The sequence below is a fragment of the Capra hircus genome, chromosome 19 (genome assembly GCF_001704415.2).
Source record: "Capra hircus breed San Clemente chromosome 19, ASM170441v1, whole genome shotgun sequence".
Taxonomy (NCBI): Eukaryota; Metazoa; Chordata; class Mammalia; order Artiodactyla; family Bovidae; genus Capra; species Capra hircus.
The window spans coordinates 23662176-23677198 of NC_030826.1; the positions used below are offsets into that span (position 1 = coordinate 23662176).

The 15023-nt window shown below is 42.2% G+C and overlaps 2 protein-coding genes across 2 annotated transcripts; both read right to left on the bottom strand.

Annotated features, from left to right (window-relative positions):
• LOC102178205 (olfactory receptor 1D2-like) lies at positions 2996-4003 on the bottom strand. Its single transcript, XM_005693389.2, has one exon. It carries the CDS (start codon positions 3989-3991, stop codon positions 2996-2998), a length of 996 nt encoding a protein of 331 aa, XP_005693446.2. The 5' UTR covers positions 3992-4003.
• Positions 13708-14660, bottom strand: LOC102182725 (olfactory receptor 1D2). Its single transcript, XM_013971867.2, has one exon. It carries the CDS (start codon positions 14641-14643, stop codon positions 13708-13710), a length of 936 nt encoding a protein of 311 aa, XP_013827321.2. The 5' UTR covers positions 14644-14660.

Consider the following 15023-nt stretch of genomic DNA (forward strand, 5'->3'; position numbering starts at 1 on the left):
ATGCTGCCTTCCTCTGGCGGCTCTCGCTTTGGGGTGGCCAAGGTTCTCCTTGGCGCTTTAGCCGGCTTCCGTGGCGGAGCCGATGCACTCCGAGTGGCTCTCATCCTCTTTAGCGTTGTTTGCCTCAGACCCGCGGCACACAGGGCTGGATGAGCTTCGAGAGACAGCTGTTACTGGGGTGGATTTGGGGCGCTCAGCAGTGCCAACCCTGTAGAAAACGGCTGGAGCAGGGAAAGGGATGTCTTGCCTTGAGCTAGAGATCTGGAGTCTGGGGTAGAGTCCTGAATGGGGAAGGAGATCACTGTAGACAGCCCTTACCCTTTCCTACCAGAGCTAGGCAGGAGGTATTCCCTTCAGCTGGGATCTCCCAATGGGAGCATCATACCTTTGAGGGCCCCTTAGACATTTGTATTTGTAGACATTGAAAAAAAAATTTAGTAATTTTAACTTTGAAGTTTTAGTATTTTGGCGTCAATAATACATTATATATATATACACACACACACACACACACACACATATATATATACACACACACATATATATGTGTGTGTGTATATTACAATTCAGTCATATTATTAGTCCTTGGAAAACTTGCAGGCCCAAGGCGGGATGCCTATAGTGGCTAGTGGAAAAATTATGGTGCTGTCCAACCCTCCTCCGACACACACACAAACACACACATGGTTTTCAGAGAAAAACTGGCTCCCCAGCTCTCTGCAGCCCAGGCTTGGTGCTGCTGAACAGACGTTTGTAGATAAAAGGCTGAAGGAGCACGCTAGAATGGGAACTGGGAGGATCCTTGCTAAACAATAAAATTGAATATGGAAAATGCTCTACAAGCCAGTCTGGCACTGATACTGTGGCTTCCCTGATAGCTCAGTTGGTAAAGAATTTGCCTGCAATGCAGGAGACCCTGGTTTGATTCCTGGGTTGGGAAGATCCACTGGATAAAGGATGGGCTACCCACTCCAGTATTCTTGGGCTTCCCTTGTGGCTCAGCTGGTAAAGAATCCGCCTGCAATGCAGGAGACCTGGGTTTGATCACTGCGTTGGGAAGATCCCCTGGAGAATGGAAAGGCCATCCACTCCAGTATTCTGGCCTGGAGAATTCCAAGGACTGTATAGTCCATGGGGTTGCAGAGTTGGACACTAAACGGCTTTCCTTTCACAGAGTTAGTGGTCTGATCATGTGGGCTTGGGTCAGGAGGTAAGATGCTTATTGTAGTGGGCACTGCCACACTGGCAATCTGGCAAAAACCACTCCAGCAGCATTGGTCACTACTCATCTGGGTCTCTCTTCTATTGCTCTAAACTTTGAACTACGAAGATAACACAGAGTCTCATTGCTGTGTCTAGGTAATTTTAAGTAGTTTGTTCCTATGTAGACATAGACAAATTGTTGGACCAGAAAAATCTATGGAGGAAAGGATTAACTGTGGGTTACTCTTTGGATATCAAAGCAGATATGAGGGTGTGGAAGGAAGATTGCAGACTTATTTTTCATTTTACTCTTGACAGTGTTTTTTTTTTTAAAGTAACATAAACATGATAAAAAATAAAGCTGCAGAAACGAATAATTGGTGAAAAGTTTCTTTCTTACTCTGATGTCGCTATTTCCCTATCCAGAGGGAACTTCTAAGTTACCTGAATGTCCTTCACAACAGTTTGTGCAAAGAGGCATTTATGTATGCAGGATAAAACCTGAACTTTCTAACTAGCTATAGGTGGCCATTGAAGACAATGCCTCTGCATTGAAAAAATGGAGCTGTGCTTCCCAGATCCCCCTTCAATGAGAGGCTTGCTTTCTAGCTGTGGAAAATGCAGCAGTCAGCAGACAGCCTAGCTGTCAGCTCCTCAAGGGTTTTCTTCGGCTGCACATACCCTCCTTGTTTGCAGCTGTGTCCTTCCCAGGGTAGTCCACACCTGGTAGTTATAAAGCCTGTCCATTTTGGCTTGCTGTGAGACAACTCTGATGGTCAGTGTTCACTCCAGATCTCCGTGCTGGGTTGGTCAACACTTTGTGGCTTGCTTGTAATTTGACTTCCTCCTCTGCCTGATTGAGCTGCTTCACTTGTTCCTTCACATATGTCTATTCCTAACAAACGTCTTGTACTCCAAACCCCATCTCAGCACCTACTTCTGGAGAACCCAGGCTGTGAACTGTCTTGATGGCATCGTCGGCCACCACTCTCATTATTTCAGATTGATTAAATTCTTTGCATATACCCTGTTGCGTATACCCTCCCTGGCAGTGTATCTGGTAAGGGGCAGTTTTGCCTATGACACCTGCAGTGGGGGTAACACAAATCATTGTCTATAAATGGCTTGCAAGCCATTCTCCTAAGAGAAGGTCAGAGCTCAGAAATTTCAGTGAATGTATATTAGCATGAGTGACCTCCTTAGGCTATAATTAAATGTATCTGGATGAGGCTTGGACTGTGGTCTTGTCTGACAAGTTGAAAGATTTCTTTGAAGATTTCTTCGGATTTCTTCTGCTATTGATTAAAAGCAGACTCCTTCTGTTAGTCTTGCTGCTGCTGCTGCTAAGTCGCTTCAGTCCTGTCTGACTCTGTGCGACCCCATAGATGGCAGCCCACCAGGCTCCCCCGTCCCTGGGATTCTCCAGGCAAGAACACTGTAGTAGGTTGCCATTTCCTTCTCCAGTGCGTGAAAGTGAAAGAGAAGTCGCTCAGTCATGTCTGACTCTTCGCAACCCCATGGACTTCAGCCCACCAGGCTCCTCCATCCATGGGATTTTCCAGGCAAGAGAACTGGAGTGGGGTGCCATTGCCTTCTCCTCTGTTAGTCTTAGTGTGCCCTTATTTGTTGCCAAGGCTGGTGAAGTCTAAGGGTCATTGGGTTACACATACATGTCTTTTCTTTACTATAAAGCAACAAATTCATTCTGGGCTGGATTTGTGTCTTAATTAACTCCTGTATCTCATACAGGATAATGCCTTGCATGTGATGGAGGAAATTCCCAGACTCCACTTCAGTGCCTCAGTTTCCTTCCTGTCAACCTCTGGAAGGCTTTTCCTAAGAGGAGTCTTCCCAGTGCCCCATGCATGTCCTTGTTCCTCAGGCTGTAGATGAAAGGGTTCATCATGGGAGTCACCACAGCATACATCACTGTGGCTACTGAGTCCTTCATGGAGTGGGTTTTAAGGGGCTGCAGATATACCATACCAAGTGTCCCATAGAAGAGGGAGACCACAGCCAAGTGGGAGCCAAGTGGGGTGGAGAAAGCTTTGTATTTGCTGGAGGCTGATGGTATCTGGAGGATGGCTCTGACAGTCCAGACATAGGACATGACCATGATCCCTAAGGGGGTGAAGAAGATGAAGCCACCTGTGGTAATCTGCACTGTGTGAATCACCTGGGTATTGGAACAGGCGAGCCTCAGCAGGATGTACATCTCACAGAAGATGTACTGGATTCTCCGGGACCCACAGAAGGTCACCTTGGTCATGAGGAGGGTGAGAAAGAGACCGTACAGGACAGAGAGTGCCCAACACAAGGTGAGGAGCAAAATGCAGAGCCCAGGGCTCATGGCTGTGATGTAGCGGAGAGGGCAGCAGATGGCCACATAGCGGTCATATGCCATCGTGGCCAGGATGAGGTTGTCCAGGGTCACCAAGCAGATCAGGAAGTAGAGCTGGGTCAGACACCCTGCGTATGAGATGGCTTTGTTTTGGGACTGAAGGTTCACCAATGTCTTGGGGATCGTATTGGTGACAAAGAAGAGGTCGGTGAGGGAGAGGTTGACCAAGAATAAGTACATGGGAGTGTGCAGGTGGGAATCAAAGCTGATGGCCAAGATGATGAGCACGTTTCCCATTACTGTGACCAGATACATGGACAGGAACATCCAAAACAGGATCTGCTGCTCTTCCGGACTCTCCGAGATCCCCAGGAGTAGGAAGTCAGAGACCCCGCTTTGGTTGCCTCCATGCATTTTCCCAGCTGTCTGCAACATCAGCACCAACATATATTTACTAATTGCCTTTGACTGAGTAAGGACATTCAGATAAGCAAAATCAACTATTTTCTTAACAATAAAAATACTTCAGGTTGGATTTCAGAGTTTTTTTTCCATAAGCAGCAAAGTAATACCAGAGAAAAAAATATAATGTAGAAAATCTTTATGCAGCCTAATCATTCCAGCAACTTTTAATCTGGCATATTCAATGTTATGGAAATAATGTCTATGTCTTATTTTAAGTCCTGTCATCTTACAATATCCTTGAAGTGTCTAAAGAGTTAGTATGCTATATTTTGATATTGCATAAATTTGAAAATAATATTTGAAACAGGTATATGCATTATAGCAAATGGATACTGTACAATTGAACAAAGAGGGGGAAAAGTAAAAATATTGGAAGGGAAAAGAAAAATGTATCACTGTTTACTGATAAAATGATCTGGGAAGCCTAAGACAGTCAACCAAAATGCCATTGAAAATAAACAAAGGGATATGAGGTTGTGCAGTAAAAAGTACCCAGATCATGCTAGCCTTGTTAAGATTTTTAAAATTTTATACTGTGTAAAGAGTTTTAAGCAGAATGACCGATATAAACGGATTTAAGCAGCGATGTATGTATATATTAACAACTATCTTTCTTTGTATTTTACCAATAGTGTTTCAAAAATCAGGTGTAGCTGTTGCATTTTTAACCAGATACTTTTCAGTGCCTATCATGAGACACTATGTTAATAGCTTTTCTAATATTTAAAAATACTGCCAAGGGGCAACTAAGCCCACGCACCACAAACAGCACATGTACTACAATGAAGACCTGCTGCTGCTGCTGCTAAGTTGCTTCAGTCGTGTCCGACTCTGTGCGACCCCATAGACGGCAGCCCACCAGGCTCCCCTGTCCCTGGGATTCTCCAGGCAAGAACACTGGAGTGGGTTGCCATTTCCTTCTCCAGTGCGTGAAAGTTAAAGTGAAGCCGCTCAGTCGTGTCCGACTTAGCGACCCCATGGACCGCAGCCTACCAGGCTCCTCTGTCCATGGGATTTTCCAGGCAAGAGTACTGGAGTGGGTTGCCAGAAATATATGTTAACACTCCTGGTTTAAATTACTTATCATGTTTTATTTAGGCTTTTGTAGTTTTATTTATTAATATAAATGAAGTTTATCTATAGTTTCTTTTTTGTACATGTCATCTTTACCATCTTTTTGGTGATTTGGTATACATTAGATTTCAAATTAAACTTGATTTCATTTATTGTCAATTTCTAGTGTTAAAATTTGTTGGAATTTCTTCAACAGGTTAAGATATGAATTTTAAAATATATTACATGGAATTATTTTTCCAAATAAAAATAGCTTCTATACTCTGTTATTCCAACAGACTATTGATTAAAAGCAAAAAAAATTCCAGTGTGAATCATTTAAGCAATACAGAAAAATTAAAACTAAAATGAAAACTTAATTTAGCCAAGATGATTAGTCAAGAAAAATGATTAAAAGACATCTAGATTGGAAATGAGGAATTATAGTGTCTGTCTTTACAGATGACATGATCTTGCTTATAATAAATCTTAATAAATATTCCTGCTAAAAAACTACAATAATAAATGAAGTCAGAAAGATTGCAGGAGCAAGATCAATATAGAAAATTGATTGCATTTTTTATACTTGCAATAAATAATCAGAAAATGAAATTAAGGAAATAATCAGAAAATGAAATTAAGAAAATAGTTTTATTCATAATTGCACCAAACAGAAAATTATCTTTAGGAATAAATTTAACAAAAATTCAAAATTTGTACTCTGAAAACTACAAATATTGTTGAAAGAAATTAAAGATCTAGATAATCAGAAAAAAAAACCTATGCTCATGGATTGGAAGACTTAATATTAAGATGGCATAGTCCTCAACTAGATCTATAGACTAAATACAGCCTCTATCAGAATCCCAGCTGACTTCTTTTTTTTAAAATTTAAATTTATTTATTTTAATCAGAGGCTAATTACTTTACAATATTGTATTGGTTTTGCTGTACATCAACATGAATCTGCCGTGAGTGTACACGTGTTCCCAACCCTGACCAGCTGACTTCTTTGTAGAACTTCATGTAAATTGATTCAAAAATCTATGTGAAATTGCATGAGACCAGAATAGCCAAAACCATTTTGAAAAACAAAAATAGATTTGGAGGATTGCACTTCCCAATTTGAAAACTTACCACAAAGCAATAAAGGTAGACCTATAGATCAATGCGATAGAATTGAGATTCCAGAAATAAACTCATGTGTCTGTGGTCAACTGATTTTCAACAAAGATGTCAAGATCAGCGGGGAAAAGATGTTTTCAACAGAGAGTTCTGGGCCGTTCTGGGTCACCAGGATAGCCATGTGCCAAAGAGGTGAACTCTTACCTTGCACTGTATGCAAAATTTAACTCAAAATTGATGAATGACACAGATATAAGAGCTAACATTATGAAAGGCTCAGAAAAAAACATGGGCAAATCTTCAAACCTTAGATTTGGCAAAGAGTTCTTAGATATGACACCAAAACCAACAGAAGAAAAAATAAATTCAATTTAACCAAAATTAAAAATGTTTGTTCTCCCAATGACAGTATCAAGAAAGTACAAATAATTCCACAGTGGTAGACAATATTTGTAAATTATATATCTGATAAGGTATTTACATGTAGAATATATAAAGAACTCTAATAACCGACTAATGGAAAGAAAATAACCCAATTAAAAGCAGGCAAAGATTCTGAAGGCATTTCTCCAAGAAAGATATACAAATGGCCAATAGGCACACAGCAAGATGCTGACATCATTAGTCATCAGGGAAATGCAAATGAAGGCCACCACTTCACACCCTCTAGGAACAATTCAGATAATAAAAAGTTCAGAAAATCACAAGCCTTTGCAAGGAGGTAAAGAAATCAGAACACTTCTATACTGCCAATGGGAATGAAAAATGGTGCAGCCATTTAGGAAACAGTCTAGCAATTCCTCAAAAGGCTAATCACAGAGTTACCAAATGACTCAGCAGTTCCACTCTAGGTATCTCCCAAGAGAAATGAAAACATAGGTCCACATACAAACTTGTACATGAATGTTTATAGTAGCATTATAAGTTCAAACAATAAAGAAACTGCCTGCAATGCGGGAGACCATGGTTCCATCCCTGGGTCAGGAAGATCCCTGGAGGGCATGGCAACCCACTCCAGTATTCTTGCCTGGAGAATCCCATGGACAGAGGAGCCTGGTAGGGTACAGTCCATGGCGTCGCAAAGAGTCGGATATGACTGAGCAACTAATACACACATAATGTTCCAAAGGTGGAAATAATCTATATGTCTGTTTCCTGGGCATGGATAAACAAAATGTGGCACATCTATGCAATAGAACATTATTCAGCCATAGGAAGGAATGGAGCACTAGTACATGCCGCAACATGGGTGGAGCACTAGTACATGCCGCAACATGGGTGGAGCACTAGTACATGCCGCAACATGGGTGGAGCACTAGTACATGCCGCAACATGGATGAACCTTGAAAGCATGAAAGAAGCCGGTGACCAAAGACCACATATCACATTATTCCATTCATATGGAAGGCCAGAATAGGGAAATCTGTAGAGACAGGAAGTAAGTTAGTGATTGCTTACACATGAGAGAAAGGGGATGGGTAAGACGCAGACAGCTGAAGAATACAGGGTTTCTTTTGGAGGTGATGGAAACATTCTAAATTTTTTTCTTCTTAATTATTTTATTAAAAATTTTTTATTAGAGTAATTATATGATTTACAGTGTTGTGTTAATTTCAAGTGCACAGCAAAGTGAATCAGTTATATATATATATATATCAGTTATATATATATATATATCCACTCTCTTTTAGATTCTTTTTTCACCTTTTTCCTCAGCCTCCTATTGTCTTCATAAAAGGGAGTCATGGGATTGAAGTTGTAGTCAGTGCCTTTTTGCTCTGAGCTTGGGGCAGTTCCTGACATATTTTAGGGTGTCTTTCTTCCTGTCCCACTGACTGCTTCGTCCCCAGTCCTTGCTGTTCCTCACTTACTGATTTTTCAGGACCGCATTAAAGAGAATCACCACCCATTTTCTTCCTGGCAAAAACTTTGCACTAAATCTGCTGGGTCTTTTGACACCTTACAGCTTGTCCCTCAATCCAAGCCCATTGCTCCACCTCATGCAATGATTCCTCTTAAGTTCTTGATTTATGATGTCACCTGTTCTCCAGAGTGGTTTCCAACTTTTAAATTACTTTTAAAATTTGTTTATTTTGAAGTGGGATATTTGCAAAGGAGGGAAGTGAATATCATTCCTATTTTTCTCTATTACGTTGTTTTGTTAGAAAAAAAAGCTTTGATATGGGAACTGTCTTCACAAGAATAGCATTAAGGAGAAAAATATAATGAAAAATTATGTCATATTTTATTTCATAAAAGTAAAAGACCTCCTTCACCAAAACACCATAATATAACAACAAAATGCTGTTGTCAGAAAGGAAAAATTCTTGCCATGAATGTGATATGCAGAGGCTTTAAATGCTAAAAAGAGAAAGATCTAGTTAAGTCAGTAATAAAATTACCACACCCCTCCCCCACTGGAACAGATAGGAACATGCAGTTCATAAAAGAAGAAATTCCAAGTCATTAAACACATCAACAAACATTACTTATATAAAGATGGGATGAACAGGCAGTTTTATATCTGATGAAAGGAAATAATTAAGAACAATGTTCTAGAAGGAAACTTGGCATTCCATGTCATAGGCTCTTAAATAGGGTATCCCTTTGAGCAGTCCTAGTAGTGGTAAAGAACCCACTTGCCAATGCAGGAGATACCAGAGATGTGGGTTCTATCCCTGGGTTGGGAAGAGCCCCTGGAGTAGGAAATGACAACCTGCTCCAGTATTCTTGCCTGGAAAATTCCATGGACAGAGGAGCCTGGCGGGCTGCAATCCATGGAGTTGCGGAGTCAGACATGGCTATGCATGCACTGACACACAGTTTTACGGATTTATCTTGAAATATAATCGGATGGAAACATAGATATGTATGTGTAAGGTGTTTATTAGGACTTCGCTCTGAGAATGAAATCGTTTTCAGCAAGCCTTCAGTGATTCTGATTGTACAGTTTGGGAAACACTGACCTGAGTCTGTTTGAGTCAGCAGGTTCTCAACACTTGTGTAGTCAAATGGTCATACAGACACAAACTTCAGTGCAGTGTGGCTGGATGGAGAATGGAGAATACAGGGAGAGTGTGAAAAAGGGCTCTACACATGACGCTGTTCTCTCTTGCTCCCCAACTGTATGATCTTGAAGTGGGCATACAACCTCCCTGAGCCTTCTCATTGAGCCAGTGAAGACTGCTTTGCTATTTTGAGAACTATATTCAACAGGGCATGTGATGACACTTTGAAACCTCTATGTGTGCGTGTGTGTTAGTCACTCAGTCATGTCCAACTCTTTGCGATCCCATGAACTGTAGCCATTCCCTTCTCCAAGGGATCCTCCCAATTGTTCAGACCCAGGGATTGAATCTGGGCTTTCTGCATTGCAGGCTGATTCTTTACCGTCTGAGCCACCAGGAAAACCCTTGCAACCTGTGCATGCGTGCTAAGTCACTTCAGTTGTGTCCAACTCTTTGTGACCCTGTGGACTGTAGTCTGCCAGGGCCTTCTGTTCGTGGGATTCTCCAGGCAAGAATACCAGATTGGGTTGCCATGCCCTCCTCCAGGGGATCTTCCCAACCCAGGGATGGAACCCCCGTCTCTTACATCTCCTGTATTAAGTTACACATTGGAGGGATGATCATTTTTCTTTGACAGGTACACACCACTTTATTTTTTAATTTATGAATCTTCATTGCTGTATGTGGACTTTCTCTAGTTGGGCTACTTGCTAGTTGCTGTGTGTGGACTCTGGGCTTCAGTAGTTGTGGTGCACAGCCTCGGTAGTTGCAGCTTGAGGATTCTAGAGCACAGGCTCAGTAGTTGCAGTCTACCGGCCTAGCTGCCTCTTGGCATGTAGAATCTTCCTGGACCAGGGATCGAACCCGTGTCCCCTGCGTTGGCAGGCAGATCCTTAACCACTGGACCACCAGGGAGGCCCTGGAGAGATGATTACATCGCCTTTAAATATGAAGTGGTTAGATTATATGAACACTTTCAAGTACGTGAGTATGTTTGTGTGAGAGAGAACGTGGAGAAGAGAGATACAATAAGAAAGGGAGAAAAGAGAGCGTAAGCCAGAAATGACCAGGTCTTACCCACGGCTCTCTGCTGGTTTCAGAGTTCCCTGGTGCTGCCACCTATACTTTCATCTTATGTAGGATGCAGTTTCAGTCAGGATGGATATAAAGGACCTAAGACATTGCTTTCTGAATAGGGCTTGATGACTCTTCCTTTTGCCTAAAGGTGGGAAGCAGGGCAGTTGTTGTCTGGATAATCAGCCCATGCAAATGAGGAGAAAACAGGTAGCAGTTCATGCCTTGATGAGGATGGGGAACCCAAGAACTGATGGTTGGATCCTTAGTTTATAAGTGAAGGGGCTGAACTGAGACCACATCAGACTGATTTATCAGCTTTGGTGAGGCCTTGGGGAGGTAGTCCCAAGATAGCTTGTTGAGATGAACCTGGATAATTGCTTCAATGTTAATATCTATAAGCAGAGATCTTGGGAAATGAATCTTATTTACAAAGAGTAAACCAATTTCACCTTGGGCAGAAATCTTAAAAGTTTTCTAGGATTGGATTAAGCCAGGAATAAAGAAGTCTTCACATAGAGTGCAGCCTGGCTTTGAATCATCAGAGGTTCAGAAAGTCTCAAGGACTATATTTGGATTAAGATGATCCCAGATTGCTAGTGACTTCCAAGTATTGCATCAAAGAAACTTTAAAAAGTTGTATTTGGAGGAAAATGACATCACCTTAGACCTCAAATATTTCTCTTCATCATGTTTTCAATCATCACATCAAGCACAAAACCAAAGATAAGCAGACACACAAAGAAATAAGATTTCTAAAGCAAGAACTAATAGCTGAAAGGCATACAGAGGCTCCTCTGTCCATGGAATTCTCTAGACAGGAATACTGGAGTGGGTAGCCATTCCCTTTTCCAAGGAATCTTCCTGACTCAAGGACTGAATCTGGGTCTGCAGCATTGCAGGTGGATTCTTTACCATCTGAGTCACCAGGGAAGCCCACAGAGACTCTAGATAATATAGTAGTCAGACACAGAATGAGAAGCAATGATGTTTATGATGTTTTAGCATATAGAACCAAGAATGGAAAATTAGGCAGGACTTTTTACAGAGTGGACCAACATGAATAGCCAGCAGTCAGATCACACACACATTACCAGCTCTGCAGGAATCCTGTCATGTCCTCTGCTGGTCGCTGTTTCTACAGGGGCAATCACTTCCTTGACTCCTAAAAGGATGAGTTAGTTTTACCCATTTTTGCACCTATTTAAATGAGTGCACCATTTTTACTTTCTTGTCTACAAGAAAGTTCATCCACTTTGCGGTATGTGGTTGTAGACTTTTCATTTTCATTGCTGTATAGAGTTCTATTGTGTGAATAAAGCCATTAAGAAATCTATTCTACCATTGATGGGGATTTGTGGTTTCCAGTTTTGGCTGTTGTGAATAGTGAAGGTGCATATTCCTCTTGGGCATCCCTATGGAGGAGTGGGATTTGTGGATGATACTGTAGGTGTTTGTTTAGAAGATAGAGCTAAACAGGTTTCCATCACACTTGTAATGATTACCCTCCTAGTAGCAATGGATTCTTCCTGTTCCACATTAAAAATTTTTATTTATTAATTAATTTTTAAATTGGAATACAATTGCTTTACAATGTTGTGTTAGTTTCTGCTGGAGAGCAGAGTGACTCAGCTATATGTATACGTATCTGTGTAGCTGCCAAGTTGTGTCCGACTCTTTGCAACCCCATGGACTGTATAACCTGCCAGGCTTCCCTGTCTATGGGATTATCCAGGCAAGAATACTGGAGTGGGTTGCCATTTCCTCCTCCAGTGTATACGTATAGCCCTTCCTTTTTGGACTTCATTCCCCTTTAGGAACTTTCAGTCTCGCTATCCTCACCCCAATCTCTGGAAAAGGGTGAGGGGCTGGAAGTTGAATCAATAACCACTGGCTGGTGATTTAATGAGTCATGCCTATGTAATAAAGTCTGTATAAATACTGCAAAGGACAGGGTTCAGCCAGCTTCCGGGTTGGTGACACATGGAGGTTTAGGTAGAGTGCTGCACCCAGAGATGGTATAGAAGCTCCATGCCCCTTCCCACATACCTTGCCCTGTGAGCCTCTTCCACCTGACTGTTTCTGAGTTGTGACTTTTTATAATAAATTGGTAGTCTGGTAAGTGAAATGTTTTCTCTGAGTTCTGTAAGCATCTCTAGCAAATTAATTGAGCCCAAAGAAGGGGTCTTAGGAACCTCCTGTCTATAGCTGGTCAGAAGCACAGGTGACAACCTGGACTTGAGATTGTCATCTGAAGTGGTGGGATGGGGGTGGGGAGGTGAGCCCTTAACCTGTGGAATCTGATGACATCTCTGGGTAGATTCTGTAGGACCCCTATCTGGTGTCAGAGAATTGCTTAGTGGTATGGACAGAACACACACACATTAGAATTGGCATCCGAATCATAGAACCTAAACAGAGGTTGGATCTCACAATGACCTCCTCCCTTTCTGCTCCCTCCACCACCACTCCTGTTTGTGAGCATGTGTCGAAATGTTTGAGAGTTTTGTTTTGAGGTAATGAAGAAGAGATGGAAGGTGAAGAGCCACAGAAATAAGGGGCAGGATGGGCTTCCTGAGGACAAAGTCTGATTTCTCTCAGAAGAAAAAAAAATGCAGGAAAAAGGCAAGTGATGTAGTATGGCTTTGGAGTCCAAGGGATAAAAATCAGCCTAGAGCAAAACACAGAAATCTCTTTCTATTTCTGCCTGAATACCAGGGGCTGTGTCCAGAGGGACTGTGGGTCAGAACTGAAGCAGTGGGAGCTGTGTCTGTCGGAGAGAGCATCAGGAAGGGGGCGGCCCCACTCAGGGTACCTACAGTGCATGTATTGTCAGATGTATTCCATAAATGGCTTGAAGGCAGCAGGCTCCTTAAGGAAGTTCAGAGTTCAGAAGAACATGAGTGAATGCATGTTAGTGAACACGTGAGATCCGCTAAGCCATAACTGGGTGTGTCTGGATAAGGCTGGGACTGCAATCCTAGGTTAGCGCAAGTTGAAGGATTTGATCCTGCAAACTTCTACTATTGGTGTGTGTGTGTGTGTGTGTGTGTGTGTGTGTGTGTGTGTGTGTGTGTGTGTGTGTGTATTAGTCACTTAGTTATGTCTGACTCTTTGCAACCTCATGGCCTGTAGCCCACCAGACTCCTCTGTCCCTGGAAGTTTTCAGGCAAGAATACTGGAGTAGGTTACCATTTTCAACATCAGGGGAATCTTCCCAGGGATCGAACCTGCATTTTTTGTTAGTGGTACTTTATTTATTGTCAAAGCTGGTCAGGTTTGGTGGACATTGGGTTGTACTTTGTCTATTTTTTCATCATAGACATATGAGATTAAATTATATTGAGCTAAATCCACATAGGACATGGTGGACATGGTGAAGGAAATTCCTACTCTCCACTGTAATGCCCTTGAGGATAATGCAAATTTATCCTCAAGTCAACCTCTGAAAGACTTTCCTAAGAAGAATCTTCCCAGAGCTCCGTGTATGTCCTTGTTCCTCAGGCTGTAGATGAAAGGGTTCATCATGGGGGTCACCACAGCATACATCACTGTGGCTACTGAGTCCTTCATGGAGTAGGTGTCGAGAGGCTTCAGATATACCATACAAAGGGTCCCATAGAAGAGGGAAACCACAGCCAAATGGGAGGCACAGGTGGAGAAGGCTTTGTACTTGCTAGAGGCTGAGGGTATTTGGAGGATGGCTCTGACAATCCAGACATAGGACATGACCATGAACCCAAAGGGGGTGAGGAAGATAAAGGATCCTGTGGCAATCAGCACTGTGTGATTGATCTGGGTGTTGGAACATGCGAGTCTCAATAAGACATACATCTCACAAAAGATATAGTGAATCTTCCGGGACCCACAGAAGGTCACGTTGGTCATGAGGATAGTGTGAATGAGGCCGTAGAGGACAGAGAGTGCCCAGCACAGGGCAAGGAGTGAAATACAGAGCCTGGGGCTCATGGCCGTGGTGTAGTGGAGTGGGCGGCAGATGGCCACATAGCGGTCGTACGCCATCGTGGCTAGGATGAGGTTGTCCAAAGCCACCAAGGAGACCAGGAAGTAGAGCTGGGTCAGACACCCTGCATATGAGATGGCTTTGTTCTGGGACTGAAGGTTCACCAGCATCTTGGGGATTGTGTTGGTGACGAAGAAGAGGTCAGTGAAGGAGAGATTGGCCAGGAAGAAGTACATGGGAGTGTGCAGGCGGGAGTCAGAGCCAATGGCCAGGATGATGAGCACATTTCCCACCACTGTGACCAGGTACATGGACAGAAACATCCAAAACAGGACCCTCTGGTGCTCAGGACTCTCTGACAGCCCAAGGAGCAGGAACTCAGAGACTGTACTATGGTTGCTTCCATCCATTTCCCCAACTTACTGCAACATAACACAGATGTTTACTATATGCCCTCAATTGAATAAAAGCATTAAAATAAGCAAAATCAACTGTTTTCCTAACATGAACAGTATCTTAAGCTAAATTTTACACATTTTTTTGGGTATCAGAGACAGTGTAACAAACACAAAAACAAGACATGGAAAATCTTCATGCAATTTAGTCATTCTGGCAAGTTCTAGCCTGGCATACTCAATATAATAGGAATAATGCCTACGTCTTATTTTAAACCACATCTTGTTACAACTCTCTTGATGTCCTTAAAGATCAGTATGTTATGATATTCTGTAGATTTAATGATATTTAAAACAAGTGTCTTCAGTAAAAAAAGAAAACTGATGTTACACAA